Raw genomic sequence first — 23,147 nt, 5'->3', positions numbered from 1 at the left:
ATGAACATTGTAGGAAAGCTCAGTTTAATGATACCATGGAGTTTATTCTTGCTTCATTCACTACTGTCCACTTTTCAAGGTAAGAAATTTATTCCATTTTTTAGTAATACTAATTTTTATAAATATTTTTGTAAATATTTTAATGTTACAGCTAGTTCTTTTTCTATCATTATATTTTTTGACCTTGCTGGAATTTTTAAATGCAATTTAAACACTATATATCACCATTCTCTCTCACAGGCGTAGAAACTAAAATATAATTTTTTTTGCCTTTCTTGCTATTATTGTCAGATGAGTAGCATTTCATAATTTTCAATGAGGTATGATTTTGTTTGAACAGACTGCACCTGCAATTTGTTTAAACATTTTTAGATTGCTAGGATAAAGAATTGCTCTTCTAGTTATATAAATTATCTTAATTTCTATGTAATGCAGCTGGATCTTATAGATAGTTTGCTTGCTACAATTATAAAGATTTCTATTGTAATATAAAAAGTTTTTCTGTGGTTTTGTTTATTTGCTGACTTGTTTTAAGAATGAACTAATTTAAAATTATTTACAATTGAGTCTTACAAGCAACAGTCAGAAAAGTATTATAACCCTGGAGGTTTGATTCTGGAAAGCTCCAAGCACCTGTTCTATTTTACCTGTTTAGCTGTTCTATTAGTTTCTTCTGAGCCTCTAAAGAACTATGAACTCTTTTCACTTCTTCATGGTAGCATGTACCAGAACTACAACCATGAAAACCTGCATGTGCAGACTGTGTGAGAGAATCAAATTCTTAGGAAGCAGTGCATATGGTTCTACATTCCTTGGATTCAGAGTTTGTAAAAAGGTGCCTCGGAAAACTCAGAATTGTTAAATCCTAAAATTCAATAATGTTGTTTTAAACTTGACATTGCTTGCCAAGGGCAGAGTGATGCTGCAGAAAAAAATGTTTAACTTCATGATTTTTTAATCTACAGGATCTTATTGCAAGCTTCCTCTTTTGAGAAGAACTTTGAGGTAAGTTTTTATTCCTTATTTGTCAAGTGCTACAAACAGAACAAGAACAAGTAAGTGCAATGCAGTGCAGTTAGACAGTAAAATATAGCCTTGAATTAAATGTGTAAAATGTCATCTACATGTAGATTGGATGTAGAACACACTTTCAGAATGTTTACAACGCTTTTCCAAGTATTTATGTAATGGACATGGGCCCTCTGTTTGAAAAATGGAGGTCCTTATGAAAAATGATACTTCTATGGCCTTGAGAAAGCTTAGAGGAATAATGGAATGAAAACAGCATGAGCTCATGATTTCATGACTGGAAAAATACATTAAATGAGTATCCATCTACAGTTTTAACTGCCTGATAAAATCCTAGCTGCTATTTGAAGCACAGAGAAGTAAGTGCTATACAGCCTTAAAATAAACATTTTCAATACAAATTTTCACATAGAAGCTGAAATCCAAACAAAACCCAAACTAGGCAATGTTCCTGATCCCATTGAATTAAATGGGATCTATGCCATCAATTTCAATGGAAGCATCAAGTTGGACGTAGATTTGTGTGTCTTATGACTTCTAATACATCTAGTGGACACACAGGCATGTCAAATGGTATGCCATCATGGAGTGTTGATAGAACTTACTGTGTTTTATAGTTTGATGACCTTGCTTCTAAACTTAATCACAAATTGAAGTCGACTCCAGCTGCAGAGTCATCTCGTGCTATCAAAAGTACCATCAGAGTATATTCAAGCAACACTCTGGGGAACTTGTAGCAACTGACATGCAGCATGAAGTAAATATGAAGCTGGTTTACAATTTTGTATCCTGTTGTGTAAGTCTGTTTTGCCTTTTTATGTCTCCCAAAAGCTTCAGGTACCTCCCTGTCCAGGCAGAGACTGGAGTGCTGCCCAATTCTGTAAAATGAGACACTGGCAAAAAAAAAAGAAAAAAGAATCACCTTTTTAAATGTTAACCCAAGAAAGACCTCTTTGATAAAGCGATGGTAATCAGAGAGAAACACTTCTCTCTGGGGACTTGCTTATTCAGGTTGCTTCAGGGACCTTTGATAATACAACATCCTTTTTGTTTTCTTCCAGAAATGACTCTAATGCAACTCGACAGAAAAGAGATCTTGTAACAGTCGAGGTAGGTTATACCTCCAAAAGCAGGAGGGTGGGGAAACCCTCCTCCCTTTTCTTCTCTGGGCTTTGCCATCCTTACAAATGACCCTTTGTGGGGAGATGGGCTGTGGTAACAGGAGGACAGTGAGGAGGAGCAGCTACTCCCCACCTGCTCACCCCGCCTGAGCCGTGGCCTAATGCCTTCATTCTCCCTCAGCAAAGCGACCTACCCTGCTGACACACACCATGGGAAATTAGCCTGGGGAGTCTCTGTCTTTTGTGGGGGTGAACAGAACCTGGAAAGCCGTTCGTGTTTGTGAGAGGCACAATGGCGGCGCCACGGGCAAGGCTCCCTCATGGACGGGGCCCTGGCGGCTCCGGCCCAGCCCTGCTTCCCATCGCCCTGGCCCCACGCTGCCTCAGTGCTGCATCCCAGCAATGCTGTGCTGAAATTCAATCCCAAATGGAGGAATCTTGTTCCCCCACTTGTACACACTTGGGCTGTGGAGCCCAGCCAGGGGTTGCAACCCCTCAGAAGGGATAGGCGGGAAGGCAGAGGCGGTCCCAGCTCAGGGGGTTTCGGGGAGCCTGCAGCCGAGCCAGGGGTGATTCTCTCCCAGACCCTTTGAGATCTGTGTGCCAGGTCAGAAGGCAGCTGGTGTGAAACCCTGCACTGAGGGCAATCAGGCCTCTGGGAGAAGCAGGGCTGGAGGTGTCCTTGGAGGGCCCTCAGCAGGGACGTGCTGTTACACCAAGGACGCTCTGTGAAATGGCACAAAGGCCAAGAGCAGCTTTTATGAGGTGGGTGGCTTGGAGCTGCTATCAGGAAAAACAGAAATGGGTCATCTCGTGCAGGGAGGGAAGGGACCCTCTGCAGTCAGCAATGGACCATGGGCACCAGGAACAATTTTGGTGCAGGAGGCCTTCCAGGTGGTGATTCAATGAAATCTATTTCAGATTGATTTTAAACAGATTGTACTTCTTGGAAGTATCCCACAACATATTTCCATTTGGAAAAGGGAACTGTAAGAGGCATTGGCAAGACTAACCCTAAAATATTCCTCGCACAGTGTTAACTTGAGATCATCAGTTCAAACTCGAGATGTGGAGAATGAGTGGAGTCAGACAGGAAGAAATTAGCTTACAAGCAAAGTCTAAAAAAATTTCTTCTTAGTTGTGCAGCTGAAGGCTGGCACTTAAGTCTGTGGGGACTGCAGAGAGGTAACAGTTTTTTCATAGAACATCAAATAAGAAATAAATAGAAAACAGATGGAAGAAGAGCTATTTAAGCAAAAAGAACCAGATTTATTTAAACTGGCCATGAATATATGTAAGTGGGAAATATTTAAGTACTCAGAACTTCATCCTGGTAAACTTTCCAATCAGACTAGTGGGGGCAAAAGCCCCAGAATACATTCAGTCTGGAATGATCAGTTCTTAGAAAAGAAAATATGATGTGGGAAGCTGCAGTATCAGAGTGCTGGGTCAGATGCAGGAATTCCTCATAATGCGAGTCTCCTTGTTCCTAAACAGGAAGCAGGTCAGGCAGATCTGCTTTCTCTTTTGTTTGGGATGAACCAAAATGCAATTATGAAGGATGTCAAGGAGAACACAAAATCTATTGCAGCTAGACTGGCCATAGTGGGATGATCTGGGTGCAGCACGGAGCGTGAGTCAGGGGAAGCAATAGAGGGAGCTCTTCTGCTGTGGGTATTTGAGTGAAGGGAAGAAAGCAGATTGCACTTTCTCCCCTTCCTTTTCCTTCCAAATTGTAAATGCAAAATTTCCCATATAGAACCTCTGTGATTCACTAGAACTGGAGGGCATGGATGAGAAGCCAGCAGTGATCTTACATAGCTGCTGTATCTTTCCCCAGTCTCCTCAAAAGCCACTGTGCTTCTCCTTCCCAGGCTGCCAATCCCTCCAGCAGCACCCATGACTGCGCCATGCACTGGCTGAGATGCAAATTACTCTTCTGTATTAAAAGTTTGAACCCACTGTTTGAGTGCAAGGCCTCAGGCTTCTATCAATTAATTTGTAAACCACAAACACCCTGATTTTGCTTTTGTGTTTCTCTGACAGGTTCAAGCTGCCTCTCGGTTGCACCATCATGGAGCCCTGATGCGGAGTCCACCAGGAGGTCAGTGCTGTGCTCCTCACCTCAGGAGGAGAGAGCCCTGGAAATGCTGCCTTCCTCCCCTGTGTTACCATGGGCTGTGGAAGCCCGCTTCTTCATGCCCCTACAAAACTCTGTCCTGTCTCATTTTCTCATTTTATCCATGTTAAATATGGAAAAAAACCCGTTAAAATTATGCTTTCAAAACAAGGCCTTGCAAACAAATCTGAATAGCTAATGAAGCCAATCTTTTGAGACTTTGGGGTTTTGTTAAAAGTTTAGCTCTATTACAATTTTTCATTTCTGCCACTTTTTTTCTGGCTTTATCAGAGGATGTAATTATGTCAGAGAGGCTTATAACTGTTTGTGCAAAGGGAAAGGAGTACTCAGGCAATGAACATGAAGCTACTTCTGTAGGGATTTAAGCATTGGACAAACATGTAAAGCAGGCTCAAGTTACAGAAATTGTTTTACAGAAAAGTTCACTGTATCGAACTTCAGTTGGAATTTTTGTATCCTTCTTGGAAAATGCCTAGGTAGATGCCTTCTTTTGCATTTTTCAATGTAAATGAATATATACAATTTTACAACTCAAAATTCTAAAAACAGCAAAAGATTACCCTGTTAGTCATGTTATAGAAACAATAGTTTTTGCTTTGCTGGTTATTTTCAGAGTATCTATGTATATTTGGAAAGCAGTTCTTAAATGGAAAAAATTCAAAGCTAAGCATGGAAAGGAATTTTCACAATGACAGATGATATTCCTAACCACTGATAGCTTCTGTGTACCTTTACTGTAAAGGTCCCGTTTTTTCCCCATTTAATGTCACTAGCAGCTTTGCTGTGCCTCATTGGGAGTGGAAGGCCTGTTTATTTAATTTACTTCCTGCCTTTTGCAATGCTATTTTAATCTCCATCAGCAATGTTGGAAGATTTTGTATGGATGTAGAGTTTTAATCCTGCTCCAAGAAAGCAAGCAACTATCTGGAAAAATTGGTGAAGTTTTGGTTTGGGACTAGCTTTCTTCTCCACTTTTGGGGAATGATGATTTAGACCCACCTCAGTGAATGATTAGTAAATGACAAGGAGGTCTTTGCTTTCAAACAGACTGTAAAACCATTTAATGTAACTGCTTTTGGAAAAAATTACTAATTATAGCATAAAACAAGCCATTCCCATGGAATCTAAAGTCTCTGACTCCAGTCACCTCTGAAGCAGAAAACCTTTTAGCTGACATTTTGTTAGTGTGTAGGAAAGGTTGTTTAGGACTGGTTTTGACTCTCTAAAATATATATTCTGTCCTATTCATAAATGGAATGTACCCTTTACAGTAAAGTTTAGGAGGGAGAAGCTGAATATATGTATAAATTATGCTGAATTTAGTGAGCTAGACTGATCTGTGTCCTGTATATTTTGAGATCAGCAGGACTGGGATTTGATTGCTTTACATGGGAACTTGACCTTTTGTTTGCTTGGAGGAGGTTGACCTTTTGCTCCTTTGTTAGTTTATAAGTCTCGAACCAAACAGAACCTTGCTTCTCTTTTAACCAAGGAACATGAAGGATAAAATTAAGCATATGTTAAAAATGGAGATAGTTGGTTAATTTTCTCAGCTAATATAGCAGCTCATGATTTAACAATAAAAAGATTTAACTGAGATCTCTCAGCCTGTTTGCAAAATACTCTATCTATTAAAAGGCTGGAATGCTTGCTTGCAGGTTCATGTCCTCAGGAGTGCCTTAATGGAGCAGCCTGCACAGAGGCAGGTGACTGTGATTGTCAGTTATTTCAGGCTCAAGGAAGCAGGTGCCAAATTGGTAAGTTTTTTGGGCCAAAATAGTTTAGTGTCAGCTTTCAGAGAGATTTAGGATACAAATTTTGAAAAAAAATGCTGTTACCAGCATATTTGTGATTATTCTGTGGCAGAACTTTCATTTAGCCAGTAGGTAGGAGGATTAAAATTATATGCATTAGAAAGCAACATCAGAAATGCCTACATATTAGCACCTGGGCTGTTATAATATATAGCTACCATAACAGATAGACCATTGTCTAGTATATCAGTAGCCAGACAGCTTTTTTTTAAAGCTATCTGAATAACCAGAAAACCACTGCATTTCTTTTAACAAGCAGTGGTTTATTGCAAATTAAATTACCCACTATTTAAATACACTAGTTCCTGGAATCTGCTGTGTGTAGGGATCAACAAGAATTGTCTTCCAAGATGTGCAGAATATCTAAATCCCTTGCCTCTACTTGTAATTAAAATGTCTCCACTGAAGCAAATAAAAAACTTAATGATGACTGCACATGGCTAAAACTGCAGACTTAAGATTAAAAAAGAGTGCTGATTTTATTTAAAGTTGAAGACTTAAGTTTATCTTTTATGCTTGCTAATTTCTGATGACCATGCTTCTTGTAAACTCAGTGTGTTCTCTCCAGTACCTAACACTGGTAAGGACCGAGATGGCATTTGCAAATCATGGGGACAGTATAATTTTGAAACATTTGATGGCATCTACTACTACTTCCCAGGAAATTGCTCCTATATATTTGCAAAAGACTGCAGTACTCTGGAACCCCAGTACACTGTTTGGGTAAGTATGTACACATGCGCTAGAAATAAGTATGTAACTAAATAAAAAAGTAAATAAGTGAGTAAAATAAATAGAGACAATAAATATACCAAACTGCACATTAATTACTTAAATATAAAACTGTGAAAATGTGGAAAATCTCTGGAAAAGCCTAAACCTATGTGCAGTAACTCAAGATACTGATGAAATTGTAATCAAAAGAGTCAGTATATTAAAAATAGTATTTCTTACTCCTCCAATCCTTAATGGGATTTCTGCTCTCTGTCTTCTGGGAACAAAAGTGGGTCTTAAACCAGACCCCAGAAACTTCAATAAAAAAATATTGAGTTGCTGAGTAAAATGCAAAAAACTATTACTTGCCTAATAGTGAGGAACACAAATGTGCTAGGCCCTAATTCACAGCTATTGGCACACTCTGAGGATCTGCTTCCCTGGCCAATGGGATTTGCTCCCCATCCCTCTAGGGATTTGCATGCTAATTTTGGATTACCTCTACGTCATGCAGAGATTACAGCTCAAAAGCTTTCATCTTGACCTATGTATGGAAGGCACTCTTTTTAGTAATTTCTTCAAATTGCTAAATATCCATGGTTAATGACTGTGGGTCAGGGATAGTACAAATCTATGTCCTCTTTGAAGAGAGATGCCCTATTTGTCAGACTGGTGGTCACTGTGGGGGGAGGATACAAGATCATTATATTACCTTATTCAATGGTTGGGATTTGGTGCTGATTGGGCAGGGAAGAAGGGACAAGAGGGGTGCCTATTTTGAGTCCATGTACAGTGGTCGTAGGCATGAGGGCAGATATAGATGCTGATTTCTGCTCTGAGGACTCTTTTTCATTTAGATTAATTTCATTTCCTTCAGATAACAGCACTTAGTGAAGATAAATCTTCCATTAAAACTGCCATTTCTACCTACTCAAATTACAGGGATACACTGTTACACGTCTTTCACAATTTCATTTTAATTATTTGGATTCTGTATGCAGCTGTGACCTCTTAAAGGTTTTCAGAAAGTGCTGTAGCAAAGTCCAAGATTATATTAAAATCTGGAATCAATATGTCAGTGGATTCCAGTGGCTCTGGAAAGAGACATGGTTCTATTCAATTGCTGGAACAAATGACATGTTTTACTAAAAAACTGAAAATGTTTACTCAGCAAAGTCATAAGTAATGTGAGACTGTAGACAGACTGGGCAATGGAGAGACAAAAAACCTTGCCAAATCCTAACATTATGGTCCTTCTGGCTTTAATAAACCACCCCTCAAGAGGAGAAGAACACGTAAGAATTATTTTGATTTTCCTTTATTGTGTTTCTGTCTTGGGACGGGTTAATGTAGAAGCCATCTGCCAGGACTAATAACTTTTATGTTGTCTTTAATTATGATTTCTGAATTTAAAAGCTCCTAATTGTTTTCCTGGTCTAGTTTATTTCACCCAAAGAAACAGTAACTGTTTTTTACTTCCAGATTTAGTGTCAGTCAAGGAAGATTAGTTCAAGTATTCATGAGCAGTGTGTGCATTTACTCAGAGATAGTTTCTTCAAAACTGTTACATTTACAGCCTCCATCACTATGTTGGTAAAATGTTCCCAATTACAAGTTTATTTAGCTTCACAGCACTGTCAAGTAAACTGGTAATGAAATTCCCATTCTTTGAGAAAGATGACACACAGAGTAATGTAAGTCATATTTGAGCTATCTAAACTCTGTCTGTATTTTAATCTGGGTAATGATAGGCACTAAGATTCAAAACACATTCCCCTCTCTCTTCAGTGGTGTCTAAAATGAGCTAATAGGGTTTTGAAGCACTATAGGACATTCTACAGGTTTGGGTGGCTCATTCCCACTGAGATTAACGCAAACTAAATTTTTCTTAAGCATAAACCAGCAGTTTCAAGTCCTCAGAGTACTGTATTCAAACAAGATAAATTGATATGCAACTAAACCAATGCTCTGGCTCGTATGTATAATGGAGAGAAGCACACTTCAGAAAATCTCCCCTTCTCCATTAGCAGGGCTGAAAATGGCTTTTAACAGATCCATGTAAATTAGATGCCTGCCATAATATGTGGGAGCACTTCAAAATTTCAAAAATCCTGAAATCCTGAGTGGTTCAAGAGGGCATTCTGTGGTTTCAGCTAGTTCCAGTCTCAGCTGGCAGGGAGAGTGCTGCTATTACACTGAGATTCTGTATTGGTTTGTAATCCCATTTTATAGATCTAAACTCTACAAACAGAGAAATAGGGGTGTTTCTTCAGTGCAAGTAGCAAGGTCCTATTTTGGCTTCTATGAGCTATCTCACTACAGAGTCTCTGAAGTTTTTCAGTGTAAAATACCTGACTCTTTCATCCACTATTTAGACCACTGGCCTGTGATGCTATGCACTATTAAACAGTTGCTCTATTTCTTGGTAGTATTTGTAGCATGAGCTTTGAGTTTTGCATATCTTTGTAACTGTGACTTCATATTCTAGGTATTTATTTGTAAATATTCTAGGTATTTGTTTGTAAAGCTCTTTCAGTAACTACAGCATAGATACTTAAAATATCCTATATGAATTTAATAAAAATGGTGCAGAATTACTGAGGACAAGCATTTACTCTTATTGTGTGTCTATTTTTTCCCTCAAAGGTTCATAACAGTCCTCATTGTTACGGTTCAGTATATACTTGTCATAGGTCCATCAGCTTATTTTTTTCAAACCAAGAAGAAATAATTATTTCAGGACATGAAGTAAGAAAAAATGGAGCTAGGTAAGTGTTCTAGTGGCAAGTTTTAATATTTTATTGCAAAAAGATAATGTGGAAACCGATGCTTCTTACAAAATCCAGATAAATTAATTTAATCTAACTTGATCTGTACCTTTATTGATCCCTTGCTGTTCTGTATTGGGTCTTATAGTGCTCTAGCGTGAGCAGCTGTAACAGTACTGATATAATATCTGAGTTAGGGTAGAATACACTCCCTGCATTTACTGTGTTCAAATTCTCAGCTGTAACCTAACAATTATTCATTCCTTCTTTTTACAGACAAAGTCTGTATTCAGGCAGTCCCAGGTAGTCCCTGGTCATCCTGATAATATTTTGAACAAGGCAATCATTATTTATTCTTGGTAGCTATAGCTAGTATAAGACATGATTCTTTTCTAGATGAGCCTGAACTGGTTAAAAAAAAGTTCTTAAGCCCCTCTGGGGCAAAAACTCCACAAAATATCTCTGAGGTACATCAAACCTCCAAATTTGCCTTTTTGTAAGTAAATAGACGAGCCCAAGGCTATCATAAATATATTTTACTGATGTATTTTACTGGTTAAAGTTTTAAGAAAGTTGTTGAGGTGCTTTTGGCATCCCCTTTGTAATGCCTTTAGTGTCTGAGAATGGTAGCTGCTGTGATACTGCTCAACCCAGCAGAAGCAGCTTTGAAGACTAGGATCAGATCTGTGCTTATTACTGTCCAGGGGTCTTTCACCAAAGGAGGAAGAGTTACAACATTTTTGTCAGTGGTGTTTTCTGTACTAAAAGTTCCTCCATTTGCAGATGTGGAATCCAGTAATGACTCAGTGCCCTGGTAATCATAGCACCATATAGCTCCTTGCCCAATGCAGCATACTCGTGAACTCAAGTATTCCTCAATGTGGTGTGCCAGGCTTTGAAAGTAAAGATGCATTATTCTTTCAAGTCTGTAATTGGTACAACTGATAGGTGTATACAATAGAAAACAGTCATTTTTGATGGTTGATATAGAACCAAGATAGTAAAAACATGATGAAGAATTGAATGGAGTGACTGCGTACACCTAGGAAAAAGTGTTGATTTAGGAGGTGATGTTTTATGTGGTATTTTTCTAGAATGAACCTCATCTCATCTGAGATATTTGATGTAGACTATATTTTTCCAGGTTAATATTGCCTCAGACAGTTGGAAATGCTTTCATTGAGAGACTGGCTGACTATATTCTGGTGAAGACTACCTTTGGTTTTTCTCTTGCTTGGGATGGAAACTCTGGTATTTATATTAAGCTGACAGAAGATCATAAGGGAAAACCTTGTGGGCTTTGTGGAAATTTTAATGGGAATAAATACGATGACCTGATACTTCAAAATAGTAAGTAAATAGCTTACCCTTTGTGTGAACAGTTTCCATGTTCACTTTAAATACAATGCTGTATAAATATAATGCTGTATAAAGGCAGTCCTGTTTCAGACATAACAATAAAATAGTATGTCTGCTCTACTTTTACTACTCATCATTCAAGTTACAAAGGGAAAAAGTCCTAGTTCAAAAAAGTAATTATTTGTGCATTTAAGCCTCTTGCTCAGCAAAGCACTGGGGTTATGGTTATCCTAGCTGATGAAAATGCCTCCATACAATAAATACATAAACAAATGTTTATGATTTTCTCTGTATTTAAAGATGGAGGGAAGAGCAGCATCTCGAGTCATTCTTTTATAGCAGCATCATAAAAATCCTAGTTGAAACAGGTAAATTTCCAAGCTGTTTCCTGGGAGTTCCTCGTATCTCCTTGCTGATATGGTGGACTATGGGCCTCTGACAACCCTCTAGGATGAGCTGCTTTGTGCTGTGCCTGACACAGAGATGAGTTTTTAAGCTTGTCTTCTGTAGCCTAGGTAGGGAATACTCCATGGGGACATTTGTTTCACTTGCAGCTAAGGTGAAAGAAAAAAAAAAAGAGCATGAACAAGCTTGAAAATATGAGGATTTTTCTCACCCTCTTGTGCAAACAAAGTAATATTACCTTACTGTTACCGTTAGTTGCTGAGAGAATCTAGTCCTATGGCTCTGCATGTTCTTAAGTCACAAAAGTTATCTCACAGTAACATTTTTCCCTGTTTTTTATGTTTGGTTATGGAGCTTTTAAACTTTCTTAGGGGAGGAATGCTCACTGTACCTGTATTTGCAGAGTCTTTAAAAATCTGCCCAAGTATAAATTTTTCATACCTTTTCTGCCATGTGAGCAGCAAGTTTTGTGCAGTAACTTCTGCACAACAGAGTACAGTATGTTTAATAACCAGCTTAGGCTGCTCATGTGTAATAATAGAGAAAAGTAATATTTGGAGGAAATAATGAATTCATGGGATTTCTAAAATTCAGTAATTCCAGTATCTTTAGATGTATTATCTGTTATAAAAGATTTCCAGCTCATACCTGTCTTAATTTTTGGAGCTAAATTTTTTCACCATGATCATTTCATTTAGCATTTTTCTTTATCAGAAATGATAGCATTATTGCAGTGTACAACTGAGAGCCAAACAAATCACTTTAATCTTAAACCAGTTGTATAACATGGTGCCTTGACTCTGCAAATACAAAGCATGGAATTCTGGGGTCTTCACAAGAATAGATTGCTAATTCAGATTCCTTCCAAGCTGCAACATTTTTCTAAGAATTTCTAAATCTTGTCAATCTTTTGATACAATGATTTCTTTATCCCAGCTAAGCTACTTCCCTGACTAGTGTAAAGGTAGCTCTTACATCTATCCTGAGTCTTCCAGAGTCCAAATGCTCATTATTTGTAATGCTTAAATAAATAAGCTGCTGAGAGGAATATAATATTCTATTTCAAAGTACAGTTTAAAAACAAATTTTTGTTTCCTTATCTTTACCTTTAATGCCATCTTTGTATTGCTTTAATATGCAAGACTGTATCTATGTATAGAACATTTCAAGGACAATGATTTTGTGGTATTTTTTAAAAACTTAGAAGGTTTTTTCCAAGCCATGTCAAAATGTACATAAAGTATTTTTAATGTTTTTGTGAAGCAGAATTATACCAACTGATTCACCTCTAGATCAAACTGCAGCCTTTCATATTTGGGAAGGGTTTTCTGCATAAAGAACTATTCTGTCAGAGAGGAAGAAATGTTTTAAGTCTTCTTCACTCTTAAGTAAAACAGACTGATGGTTATGATCTTATAATAATTTATTTGTGGACATCCAAGTATATATATCTCATTAGTGTGCTTTGTGGCTTTCCACATTGCAGTGTCCAACTTTGTATCTCTTGTGCTAGAAATTAGATTAAGTTTTCTACAGTACAGCTCTGTGAAAAAAACCCCTCTAGCTGATATAATTTCAATATCTCCTAGCCATGTGTAGATATAGATAACCACAGCATTGACATTTACAGTCAGGTTCTTCAAAGTGGAGGCAATATACCCTTTTTAACCTAATTAAGTATGTAGAGAAAATGCAATATTTAATTTTTCCTGCAAGTACATGGGAATTTTGTGTCTGTGTTTTACTGCCAACCTTCCTGTATGTTCGTGTATCTAAGCCTGTTGCCATGACTTCCAGTCAAGCATCTTGTTCATTAATTCTCCCTTACTCATGCTGTGAGGAGAGCTGGGCGTCCTTCGAATGTGTGTTGTAGAGCTTTTCTACAATAAGGGAAAAAGAAGAGATAATAGCACTAGCTGGTGTTTGTGAAACACAATGAAAGACTTAAATTGCTTCAAAGAAATGTATTTTTTCTTAAGTATTCAATGCCTTACATTTGTCGTTATTAGTATATTTGTTATGAAATGATCAGTGATTGCATTTAAAATAACCCAAGCCAATACCTTGTAATGTATTTTTTCAGTATTTTTATTTAAATGTAGTATTAAAAAGAAAGATAAATTAGGAATATATTACTCTTCTTTATTACTCATACTCTGAAATAATCTGCAGTTGAGGTCATGAACACATTGAAAAATGAAAAAAAATTTCAAAGCTGTCTTATGTGTTTGTGTTGACAGTTTTTTATTGTTGCTCTCCCAATGTTTTTATGCAGTAGGTGAATATACAGAAGACATTGCTGAATTTGCAAATAGCTGGGCTGTGCAAGCCTCAGGTGATATAGCTTGTATCCCTACTGCCTCAGATTTTTCCAGTCCTTGCTCAGCCAATGCAGAATCCACTGAGGTAAATTAATTATATTTTAGGTATATATATAGATACATGCATATGTATATGTGTGTTTTCTTAATCTTCACTGCCTACCGATGGTACAAGAATCTAACAATATATGCAATGTTGAAAAAGCCTTAAATGCATCGAGGCTTTGGCAAAGATTCAGATCAGGGCTGTTGCTAGGGAGTGCCTGAAGCTCTTCATACGTTTAGCTTAAAATTACAAAGGCTCAGCTTGGATGTGCCAAGTGGCACCAGTCTGCTGGCAGAGCTCTTCATTACTGCATTAAACTTGGGTTCAGTTTCCAGTTGGCATCTTACACCTCATTATTTTAGTGATTGTGAAATACTGCAGAAATAGTTGCAGGTCAGCTACTGCATTGACACAAAATGCTTTTCTTTGTCATTTCACACTTTTTCATCCGAGGTGGTTTATGACCAGCATGCAGTCAAGCAGGCCTAGGGACAGAGGACAAATTTTAGGAAGAATAATGAAAGAGATATAATAGTAAATTGAGACAGCATCATGCTCTGATTTTAATGGGGATACAAAGGACCTTAGACTAGAAAAACAAAGCTAAAGAGAATGAAGTCTGTTCAGAAAGTATTGGCTAACTTCCATTTATTGATTCTCCTTAATGCACAGGACATATTCTTCAAGTGCCAAATATTCCTACAGTTTCCTTTTCTCAGCTGTCATGAAAGTATAGATCCATATTCTTATATTTCAAGCTGTATGAATGATCTTTGCAGGTAAGTACTGGAATTCTTGGGTATTTAATCTTGACACATGAAATGAATGCTCAGTCTTTTGTGTGGGCCCGGAATGAAAGATCATTGAGGGAAGTTGGGAAGAACCAAGTTCAAACTGAAAGAGATGAGGTTTCTCAGGGGGTGATTTGTGTGAGAACAAAGGGCACAGCCTGACAAGGGATATTTTGATTGTTAAGGACTTACATAGATTCAAGGAAACACTAGACAAATAAGTGGAAAGTAAATTCATGGAGAATCACTCATGACAAAAGATGAGTTGCTAATCACAAAAATAGATGAAACTTGTGTCTGGAGGCCCTGAAACAGAACAAAACGGAGATGATACTAGGAAGAAATCTCAACAATACTGGAGGAGCTGGGCCATTTGTCAGACATAGATGGTTTTTTTTTATGAGTAAGTATTATCATTCAAATTAGTAGAATTTTTACATAATGGTGCCATTTATTTAAATTCAGAGCTGCCAAAAGAAATTCAACTCGTTTGCTTTGATGGGAGTCACACTCCCTCAACTGCTGGCATTGTAGGCAACCTGGTATTTTTTCCCTTACCTCTCCAGACTCCTGATTAGTTCTAGTCATTCAAGTTAAACTTGTACTCCAGTAACTGAAGAGATAGTTGGGCAATGTACCACTTCCTTTTTAGTAAGATTTTCAATTTAAGAAGTAATAGTCAGAAATAGGAGGATTTTTTCCAGAGTATATAATTCTCAGAGTATCACTGGTTTAATCAAAAACACACAGAGAGGATCCCGAGACTAAACATAAGGATCACTCAGTATAATCCATTATGACTTGTTAGTTCAATTTTTGATGAATGCTTAGTTTTCTGATTTGCCATAGAGTCAAGGAGGAAGAATTCGTGTTTGCAGGCAAACATTGGTGTTGCTCAGAAAACAGATGAGTTGCCTCTGTATAGTCTCTGTGTAACTCAGGAATTTACTGTGACTTTTGAAGAATAATGAAAACCATTTTTTTCAAGTAGGATATTGAATCAGTGCTGTGGTGTTAAGGAGGGTTGAATTTTTTGTGAACAATCTGATGTGTGTTGATGTGCGTTTTGTAAATGCTAAAAACCTTGAAGTTTCTGTGTCTCAGAAATTCATTAATTTAGGCTTATTTTGTTTATAAAAGAGACCTCTCTTCTTGTGGCTTAGTGTCAGTTTATGAAGTTTTTTTTGTGTGGCCCTAGTATAGGCCAAGTATTCTTTCTATTAAGACCCATTTAATTGGATTAGATAAGGAGAGTTGGAGACACTCTGATCACTGTAAAAAAGAGTATAGTGGTGTTTGATTTGATAATAGATGTGTTGAAAGCAGAATAAAAACACCACATAACATATTTGTAAGACGATTAATTTTGGAACCATGATCCTGTGTGCTGAGAGGCAAACTCAGTTGATCTGTTATAAACATGCTTATAATAGAAATGTCATGTTATGATTAGTTTATTTTGGCATCAAATCTTCCACAGGGAATGTTGTGAGTTCTTCAACTTCCATAATATCAAAAGTTTTGTGGTATTTCACTATATGTGACTTACATCTGAATAAAATTTGAACTTGTCTAAGCATTAATGAATGTCTTTTTACTTGATTCTGGTAAAAATGTTGTGTACAGCTTCTTCTGTAAGGCAGAAAACTTGTCTTTGCCCAAGATTGTGCTGTAAATCCCTGAGCTTGTCCACAGTATTCAGTGGATAATACTTCTGACTCTGAGAACTTCAGCAGAAGGTCAGGAGTCCACTAATAAGGTTCTTCTCTTTGAAGTTCAAGGTAATTGGAGACTTGAAGTTCTCACTTGAATCAGAATGTCTTTTATCAGTGTAGGTCAGAGTTTCTGCATCATGCAGAAGGGAGAGGCCTGAGATGGGAATCTTGAAACTCTTGAGTTGTCCAGTGTCTTCAAGAAAAGGTCCTGTTTCTCTTTCACTTCAAGCAGCTCTTTTTAAAAATAATAGATTAGTGGTTTTATTCATTGTTGTAATATTAAAATGAAATATATTTTTGTGAGCTCAAATGATAAAACCAAAATGGTGTATTCAGTATAGCTCATTCCTTTTAATATTTTCCCTGTGTACTTTTATGACTGAGTGGTGTCAGCTGTGTGTGAAATATCCTGAGCCATGTCACATGGCAGAAATTTTTAGATGGGATCTGTGTTCGTTGATTATTCTCTTATTTTCTCATTTCAGAGTGGATGATGATGACACATACTGCAGGGCAGTGACAGAGTATGCTAGAGCATGCTCTCACGCTGGGTCCCCGGTGCGGGACTGGAGGGATGACTTCCCTGCCTGTAGTAAGACTCTTTAATATAGCATACTTTGTGACCCTTGAGATAACTCCTGTATCAGTTCAAATATTCCATCTTGACAACATTTTTCCTTGTAGAACTCAAACCTGATACTCAAGCTGATCACCCAGTTTCACTCTTGCTGGCAAGAAATGAAGTCAATGACTTGCTAGACGAATATTTTAATTCCATTGTGCTCTGATTTAGATGCATACAAAATTAATGTTTCTGTGGATTTCTTGAAACATCATGTGTGGTGATCACATTCTAGGACAAAGAGCAAACATCTCTGGAGATCTTTTGTTCCTCTTTGTTCCACAAGACCTTTCAGCCTCTACTGGCCCTGTAGCAGAATTTATGTAGTTAATCCGAGTCCTTCTTGTTATCACTACCACCCATCAATTGCAGCTCAGTCTCATGTACAAGGCTTAGAACTAGCTGAGGTATGAATATGTTCCTCTGTCACAGAAGCTACAGCTTATTTTGGGGAAATGATATAAGGATTTGCTAAAGAAAGACTTAAATATTGACAAGAGCTTCACCATAGTTCATCAGTTAAAACTCCAAAACAAATATTTTACTTGATCTGATTACCTATCTATACCGGAAGAGCTGCACAATGTTTATTTGACAGAAAGGGTTTTCTAGCATGGAAAGAGAAATTGCACTAATATTCAATACACCATATTTTTTTTTCAGCTGAGAAGTGTGAAGACACCTTTGTCCACCGTGACTGTATCAGTTGTTGTCCACCAACTTGCACATTTGAAAAAGATTGTCTTGGCAGCAATCTTCACTGTTTAGATGGCTGTTATTGTCCAGATGGTAAATATTGTCAATATTATTTCAAAAAATATATGTCCAACAAAAAAATAGTGTCCAACATCATAATGATGTATAAATAGACTGTGGTTAAAGTTAGAGCCTGAAAATTATGCATATTGTAAATTCTGCCCTAGCTGTTGTTATTGTCACAGTGATTCTGCCCTTTATTGTGTGATAAATGTTTATCTAGAATACAAAGGTGTCTCAGCATGCAATATCAGTTAAAATCTGGAGCCATTACTACTGCTTCCTACAATAAGATATTGCACAGATTTAGTCTACTTTCTTTGAATTATTAAAAAATCTATAGAAATTTTGCTTAAACAGAATGTGTCATGCTCTGTACAAGAAACAAAAGGTTCTGAGACCTGTACTCAAGAAAACTTATTGACTGTCCTCTGAACTGCCCTAGTTCTAGATGGACTAAAGATAATGAGATTTCAGAATATTTTCATTTTTTAGTCTGTACAGTTTTACATGATTAAGGCAGACACTTTTGATAAAGCAACAATTCAGAGTGACAATTTCTTGTTGAGGGAGCTGAGCTCTGAGGTCTCTGCACTCACTGGGCAACTGTTTTTGCTGGTCCTTGTTTAAGACTGATGACATCACCTTCTGGCAGATTGGAATGTTTGAGTCAGATGGGGGAAGAGCAGTGGTCTGGGGTTCGTTAATTTGTTTTATATCTCATTTATTAACTTCTTTCCCAATAGGTCTCATTATGGAAAACGGAACTTGTATCTCTTTGTCGAATTGCCCTTGCATTTATCACGGAACTGCTTTCCCTGTAGGCTCAAAAATTGAACAAGAATGTAGCAACTGGTATGTGAAAGCCTGTTTGTTTAGTCTCTCTAGGACTACTGTTCATAGTTTAACATCATAGTCACACTTAAATTTTAAATAATGGTTCCTGTCTATGTTTTACAATCTGAAGCCTGTGTATCATTAAAATATACAGGCTATTCTGTGTGAATTCGAGGGATATTAATTAACTCAAAGCTGCTTCTTTTGCTAAAGATCAGGACACTATTTCTCTGTTTTTTGATTTTTCTTTTTAGTATTTGTGTTGGTGGCATTTGGAACTGCACTGATCATGATTGTCCAGGTATTTGTATTTCATTACTCTTTTCTCACTTCATAACAAAAATGATAACCTTTTCTGATGATGACAGAATCATATATGATCCAAGGCTTTTGGTCGCCAATTTAGGAAGAAAGACTAAGCAGGTGGATATTGACAGTAACTGTGGGCCAGCTGGAATGAAGCTGTTATTTGCCTGATCATACTGCCTTTTCCCACTTGCTTCCCCTACCTCAGGGTGCTACATCCACCTCTTGTTTTCTATCTCTTCCTTATGCTCAGTGTTATTTGCCACAAATGGTGTATTTTTACTGCCTGTGGAGTACCTAGGCCAGGTATAAGGATCTCCTCACTTATAGGTGCAACTTTAATGTAAATAATAGGAAAATCATCATTCTGATGCTGTGGGCTGGATTTTCTCTCTTGTAATAGCAGTTCATGTTTGAATAATGATCTTTATCTTTAAGGATAACATGTCTCTGTAGTGAGTTACACAGAGGAACATGCAGAAGGCAGGTGGTGAAATTCCCTTGATATTTCTGTACCTCAGACAAGATTATATAATGAAGCTTATGAAAGAGATTTTTTTACAAATTAAGGAGCCCTCTTTGAATGAGGTAATAAGACTTAACAGTTGCTAAACAAGGCTTGACAGTGGATCTGTAATGTAAAGAGAACCACTCTTTATGTTTTGTGAGTGTTGTGTGTGCATGTGGGGGGGTTCATTATGACTACTTTGGTATGGTCCTAGGGACTGAGTTGCTTTTAGTAGTGGGAACAGGTTAAATGTGCTCCCACAGAGCACCTCCTGCAGCCAAAATGGATCTAGTTCATGTGCCCTGATGCTACCCCATGGTGTGAATAAAAGTGCGGTAAGTGGGGATGAGCTGGAGACTTGCTTCAGCAGCACATTCCTGATTTGAACTGGAAAAACCCCAAAATTATGTGCCCTGATGACACCTGCCTCCCCTTCGTACCTGTGGTAACAAGCAGTTCCATAACAGAAGGATGGAGAAAGAGCCTTGTCCTCTTTCGTACTGAGTCATGGGAAAAAAAAATGATGAAAAGATTCTAGGATACTTCTGAATTGTAACAAAGAGAAAATTCTTTTGTGTTTTAGTCATAGACATCTCACCTGGTTAGAACCAAAAGATGCTGAACATGGATTTGTTCTTTGTGAGATGATAGCTACTGGAAATATATATTTCTAGCATAATTTGTTTCTAAATGCCATTATTGTTAGATAGATTAAAGTTACCCTGGGTTATATACCTAGAAATCAGAAGAAAGTTTCTTTTTTTTTCCTCTCTTACATAATTTGCAGAATAATGTTTCATTCTTATGCAAGTGAACATTCTTTATACTTTTTCTCTCAAGCTGAGTGCTCCATCACAGGCAGCTCTCATTTCACAACATTTGATGGACGTCATTTCACCTTTCTTGGGATTTGCCAGTACATTTTGGTAAAAGGCACTGGAAAAAGCAAATTCACAATCACTTTACAAAAAGCACCTTGTGGACAGGTAAGTCACATTTTTTTGAAATGTTGAAACAATCAGGTCCATCCATATTTCAGAAAGTCTTCTGATTTCTGATTTTCATAACTACTTGGTTATGTGAAATAGAAAATATAAACTGAAACATCTTACAGCTCCTTTTTGTAATTGTTTGTGTTGCTACATGTTATATTGTTCTTTGTAAAAGCTATTGCAACTTTACTGGGATCAAGTCTAAAGAGTTACTCATTTATGCACATAAAAGTTGAATAAACACCTTTAGTTATGCTACCAACAGATGTCAGGCTTTGGAAAACCACTCTAAGCGCCTTGAAAAGTTTCTGGATGAAAACAAGAGGAGTGCCTGGGGAGCATAAGATACTTGGTTTCAGCTAATTCTGTTGGCTTTTGCCCTGTATTTATGTTCATAAATTCTGCCTGAATTGCACACTAAAAGGATGTGTGTGACATAGTTTATAGGTCACAATTTTTCAATAGTCAGATATTTATAAATTATTATAATAGAATACTGGATAATTTATGTGCTTTGTGTCTGTAATCAGAGATCCTCACTACATTTAATGCGTACCAAAGTTTCTTTTTTCTGTGTTGTTGCATTTGTGCTCTGGTTGCAGCAGCTTGATTTAGGTAGGGTCAGACTCTTGCTCTACCAATGGTTACATCAGTGAGCAGTACCCAGGGTGGCTGTTCAAATGTGGAACTTTGAACCCAGTATCAGTACCTAGGGACCTCTGTCCACTTACTACAAGACTGCCATAATAGCTAAAATGCATTCTCTTAGGGTATAGAGACTATGTATAAGCAATGTTTTATTATATTGTGCATACAATTTTGACTGTTTTGTTTAATACTTTGAGCAGTAGTTTGTAATTGATTTACCAGATGACAGTTCTGGTATTTCCTTTCCATATGCGTTTTTTTAATTCTGTTTTCCATGGTAATTTTAATGTCATTGCTTGTTTCTGATGGTGAAACTTGTTTCCACTTAGAACTTTGACCATGCCTGCGTTGAGTCTATAACACTAGTTCTGGAAGATGATGTGAGGAAACAAGTAACTCTCACAAGATATGGTCAAATCCAAACTGTCCCTAACCAAGTTTTTAACCTCAATGGTAAGAAGTGCATGAAGAATATTATCAGACTTCTCTTATATGCTCCAAAACTTTTTAATAATACCAGTACATGAAAAAGGAATTTCTTTAAACAGAACTTACAAAAGCATACGATCACTTCTTAGAACATTAGAAATAAGTATAGAAATTTACTTTTATCATCTGTGAAACAGTTCTTTATTATGTCCTCATTTCTTTGCATTTCTTATCTTAGAGTTACCTAGAAATTCCACTCATTTTGTTTGTGTTTAGGGGGAGAGAGGTAAGAGAAAGAAAAGAGGTGAAGTGACCTTGATGCTAAGGTCTAGCTTGTTTAAAGCTTTTTAGACTAAATAGGATGGAATAGAATCCATGTGCTCCATGGCATCTATACTGATTTCACTGCTGACTTATGTTGTGATTTCAGACAGGTTACTGCACATATTTGGAAAGGATAATAAAATAAACCAGCCTTAAAACATGTTATAAAATTAGGCACTGAAGGTAGAAATTATATTGCTAAATTTAAAAATTAAACTTGAAATTTACAGGGACCAGTTACTGGAATTTTAGTCTCTTTCTAAAGGACTGAAATTAGAGTAAAGTTCACACCCAGCCTTTGGTGAAACAGAGTTTAGGGAGTTCTGTGCTGGTGATTGCAGTTATGTCTTCTCTTTATTGAATTTGTCCAGTCCTAATACTACTTTTGGCATTCACAGCTTCCTATGGCAATGAGTCTCATAGCTTAGTTATGCTCTATGTTGACAGTTCTGTTTCATAATTTGATTGGCAACTTTATTTTATTTCTTTTTTTAGTCCCTATTCAATTGTCTCTTTCCACAGTCTGCAAAAAATGTTATCTATGAAAAATATTTTGATATCACATTCTTCTTAATTGTGTGTATCTTGTAAGTCTGATTCCCTAATGACATCTTAAAGAGTTTCGTCATCCTCTCTTGGTTTATGCATCTGAGTCTGTGTGTGTACATGTGTAGAGGTTGCTTATGAAGGTAGATCTGCTTTAGTCCTTCAGCTGCAAGTAGCCCAACAATGTGTGGCAAATGAGTTCTGTGACTGTGAAATTTCCATTTCCTCATATAATGGATTTGCTGGAAAGGAAAGCTGGGAATTTGATAGGGCCTCAGTTCACATACAGTCCAAGGAAGGAGCTAAACTGGTGTCATGTCAATAGTGGTAAGAGAGAACCTTCTATCTAAAGATTCAATACACTTTACAGACATCTGTTACTTACTCTTATAATATCATTGGAGACTAAGAAACAGGGGGTTTCTTGTCTTGCCTTCTCGTTGTCAGAGGCTTATAATTGCATTGCTTTCTGTTAAAATAAAAAAAAAAACAAACCAAAGAGAGATGCAAGCATGGTTTCTAGATAACTCACAGGTACAGAAAGGTGTGAGATTTTTTACTGTCTGCAGCAGCTGGCATTCCTGATTTGTGTTGTTACTGGAAATAAGCTTAGATGGATAATGGGTGAGGATATTTGGCTGATGGTGAGGTTGTGCATAGTTTTCATTTTATTTCTGAGTTTTCAAATTTTTTCTTTGTTTAATGCAAAAACCAGTACAACCTGGAAGATGGATTTCAGTGACTTTGGTTTTGTTCTTCTTTTACTATGTTCAGGGGCTATTGAAATTCAGAATATATCTTCTTTCTTTGTTCAACTGAAAACTAGTTTTGGTTTGAAGATACTGTTTGCTAAAGATGGAGAGAGGATTTATGTTCAAGTTGATGTCAGATGGAAGAGAAGAACATTAGGACTATGTGGAACATACAATGGAAATTTAAGAGATGATTTTCTGTAA

General features: G+C 37.1%; 1 protein-coding gene across 1 annotated transcript in view; it reads left to right on the top strand.

Moving 5' to 3' along the window:
* The window catches only part of OTOGL (otogelin like), an 88,134-nt gene continuing 64,987 nt past the window's right edge, over positions 1–23,147 (top strand). The window contains exons 1-17 of the mRNA XM_056482054.1: positions 1–79; positions 966–1,005; positions 2,091–2,139; positions 4,197–4,254; positions 5,949–6,047; positions 6,673–6,827; positions 9,465–9,586; positions 10,731–10,936; positions 13,629–13,756; positions 14,390–14,496; positions 16,709–16,815; positions 17,509–17,634; positions 18,348–18,456; positions 18,693–18,739; positions 20,093–20,238; positions 21,222–21,345; positions 22,966–23,143. Of these exons, the coding sequence (XP_056338029.1) occupies positions 1–79; positions 966–1,005; positions 2,091–2,139; positions 4,197–4,254; positions 5,949–6,047; positions 6,673–6,827; positions 9,465–9,586; positions 10,731–10,936; positions 13,629–13,756; positions 14,390–14,496; positions 16,709–16,815; positions 17,509–17,634; positions 18,348–18,456; positions 18,693–18,739; positions 20,093–20,238; positions 21,222–21,345; positions 22,966–23,143 (1,880 nt within the window). The remainder of the gene's footprint in view (positions 80–965; positions 1,006–2,090; positions 2,140–4,196; positions 4,255–5,948; positions 6,048–6,672; positions 6,828–9,464; positions 9,587–10,730; positions 10,937–13,628; positions 13,757–14,389; positions 14,497–16,708; positions 16,816–17,508; positions 17,635–18,347; positions 18,457–18,692; positions 18,740–20,092; positions 20,239–21,221; positions 21,346–22,965; positions 23,144–23,147) is intronic.

The sequence above is a fragment of the Oenanthe melanoleuca genome, chromosome 1A (genome assembly GCF_029582105.1).
Source record: "Oenanthe melanoleuca isolate GR-GAL-2019-014 chromosome 1A, OMel1.0, whole genome shotgun sequence".
Classification (NCBI taxonomy): domain Eukaryota; kingdom Metazoa; phylum Chordata; class Aves; order Passeriformes; family Muscicapidae; genus Oenanthe; species Oenanthe melanoleuca.
This window is presented reverse-complemented; position numbering and strand designations above follow the sequence as displayed.